The sequence below is a fragment of the Schistosoma mansoni genome, chromosome 1 (genome assembly GCF_000237925.1).
Source record: "Schistosoma mansoni strain Puerto Rico chromosome 1, complete genome".
NCBI lineage: Eukaryota > Metazoa > Platyhelminthes > Trematoda > Strigeidida > Schistosomatidae > Schistosoma > Schistosoma mansoni.
The window spans coordinates 17,838,012-17,840,800 of record NC_031495.1 but is presented as its reverse complement, the minus strand read 5'-3'; the positions used below and the strand labels follow the sequence as shown (position 1 = coordinate 17,840,800).

General features: G+C 34.4%; 1 protein-coding gene across 1 annotated transcript in view; it reads left to right on the top strand.

Annotated features, from left to right (window-relative positions):
* The window catches only part of Smp_210760 (putative rotamase), a gene marked incomplete at both ends in the record, with an annotated part of 50,008 nt that overhangs the window by 45,186 nt on the left and 2,033 nt on the right, over positions 1-2,789 (top strand). Inside the window, one exon of the mRNA XM_018793502.1 lies at positions 1,908-2,212. Within this exon, the coding sequence (XP_018648007.1) occupies positions 1,908-2,212 (305 nt within the window). The remainder of the gene's footprint in view (positions 1-1,907; positions 2,213-2,789) is intronic.

Sequence of the window (2,789 nt, the reverse complement as noted above, 5' to 3'; positions counted from 1 at the left end):
TATATATATATATATATATATATATAACTGTTACCCATCGTGAAGGAGCATAGGCCGACCACCAGCATTCTCCATCCAACTCTGTTCTGGGAAATCATTCCCAGTTGCTATTTACCTTTTTCATGTATGTTTCCAATTGTCGACGCCGTGTGTTCTTTGACCTACCTCTTTTCCGTTTACCTTCAGGATTCGGCGAGACTAAAGAGCATGGACGACCTTTGAACGAACCTTAAATGACCTTGAGAAATACTAGCCAATCAGAAGACAGTCAGTATACAGTAAAAATATATTATACAAAACTCAAAAATTAAAGGGAATACTGTTCTTTTACATGACTCAAACACTTATCAAGGTCAGATATAGGTTCAGATGTTCTAAAATCATAGTGCGAGGCAATCCCCGCAGTACGCACATAAGCCAATAAGAGACTGATCAATTGCAGTGCTACACATCAATAGGAATATTCAAGGAAAGGTTTTAAACTTCTATATTTCAAACAAACTATTCGTTATTATTAAAAAATATCCATATTATGCTTATAATTAGAAATAATTAAACTTACTAGCTGGTATGTAGCTTAAGAGAAAGCAATAAAATACAATAATCCCTCTAAATATTGTCTTTCTATGTTTAAATTTGTAAATAGAATCAGTTTTATGGAATGACAATTAATATTGATTGACTATTTGATTGTTGTTACCATACTATGTTAAGTAAAAATGATTTCATTTTGTTTAGGTGTAGTTTAGTTGTTCAATTAAACGACGAATATTGTTGTTTTACAAGTTTTGTCATAGTTTAGCTATATCTACTCATACAATATCATTTGTGTTCTTATAAATTGGACCATTTTTAATGTTTGATTTCCAATGTACAAGGATTCATTTATCTTCTCTTTCAACTGGCTCGTTAAATTGAATCAACAGTGCATTTCATACAACTCTGTAATTTTAATCATCATATTGGAAATAATTATTCCTTATCATTTTTTAAATCTTTTATTCTTTTGAACATCATATGCTGTTTTTTGGATTGGACTATATCATAAAATATTCTATTAGCTAACTCATTTATTAAGTACACATATGATTACTTGATTTTGAGACACATGATTTGTATAAATTCTTATGATACTCACCCAAACGTATAAACTGAATCTATAATTGAAGGGACCTCGAACGTGTGGTCTAATAGTTGAAAGTTGAGTTCTTTTACTGATAAATTACTGTTTTTTTTTTAATTATCAAAAGATTCTATTCAACAAGCTGTATGTTTCTAATTGATGGGTTGTTTTTAGATTTTGTCACATATTTCTTGCCTGTATTTATTTTTACACTCTTATTCACAGTTTGCCCCCAAATGCCCTGGTACGGCCGAGAGTGGGGAGACTCCGCTCTCCCTCTCGAAATGCTCTCACATGGCCAGCGAATATATAGCCTCCGCCAGGGAAGTCCTACTCACTGCCTTCTCGTGGCAGGGGTGTTGTTTACGAAATTGAGAGGACGAAGAGCGAATGTCCGGCGCTTTAACCGGGTTGGTGGATATAGAGGATCCACCTAGGGGAGTTGGAAAACCCCGATTCCAAACCAATGGTGCACATGGGCTCCAGTATCCTGTGGGAACAAATGGCATACGAATCAATCATTGATCACCGGCTACCATGAGAATGCATCTCCTCACGATGCTCCACTGCCTTGTGGATCAGACCTTTATGTTGAAGGCTCCGGGTGTGGTCCCCTAAGAAAACCACTTGCTTCAGTTTTGGCACCTGGGCAGTATCACAGCCCTCAAGCAAATCGAATGAGATTTGTATGGCGCATATATATCTGGTGCTTCCTTTTACCAATATTTATGTGTTTAAATAAATAAATAATTCACAGTTTACTTTCATATTATCCATTCAACAGCTCCTCTTTTTTACAATCAGTCTACAATGGATATATCTATCACAAATATTATGATGAACATAACTAATCAATTTCAACCATATCATTTATCAATGAATTCGTTTACTAATGTGAATAGTAATTCGTCAATTTCTTCTCTACTAAATGCCAATACAAATATGGCTGGTTTGCTAAATTGTTTAACAACCAGTCGAAATGGTTATTATTTACTGTGTGGTTTTACAACAGGCATAATTACTGCATTAGATCTACGAATGGGACAAGTTATTCACATATGGAGAGAATATCAGGACTCAGTGGTCGATGTGAGTAATTTGTTCCCCGTTTTTTTATGGTTTTAGTTGTTTTCTTAAACCTATCTCTACTATAATAAAGAATTTTTAAAACACTATTTACACTTTTATTTAGAGTTTCCACACTTGTAAAGGGTGAAACTAATGGTTTTCCCAATGTGTACACTGTTCGGTCAGTGATTTTTCGCACAACTCTACATTGTTAATAAGAAAAATGAAGTAAATACAAAATATTCTTCATATAAGAGCTAAAATGAATTTTACAAAACAATGAATAAAAATGTTCACCTGGTGTTGTTGACTTATATCTTCCCATTATTATTTAGGACTGCGATTGATCAGTCTCTTGTTGGCAAATTTACGTCCTGTGAGGATTGCCTTAATTCACAAAGTTTATAAGCAAAGATGGATAGTGTTTGGATTCGCGTCCCAGAGTAAACATCAACTCTGAGATGCAGGTACGTCTAGCTGACGAGTCCCAAATAAGACGAAATGTGGGTCCTAGATTCCACTACTAGCCACTATCCATCTTTGTTTATAATCGATAAAAGTGTTTATAGCAATTAGTCCCTTTGATAAACTTCGATAG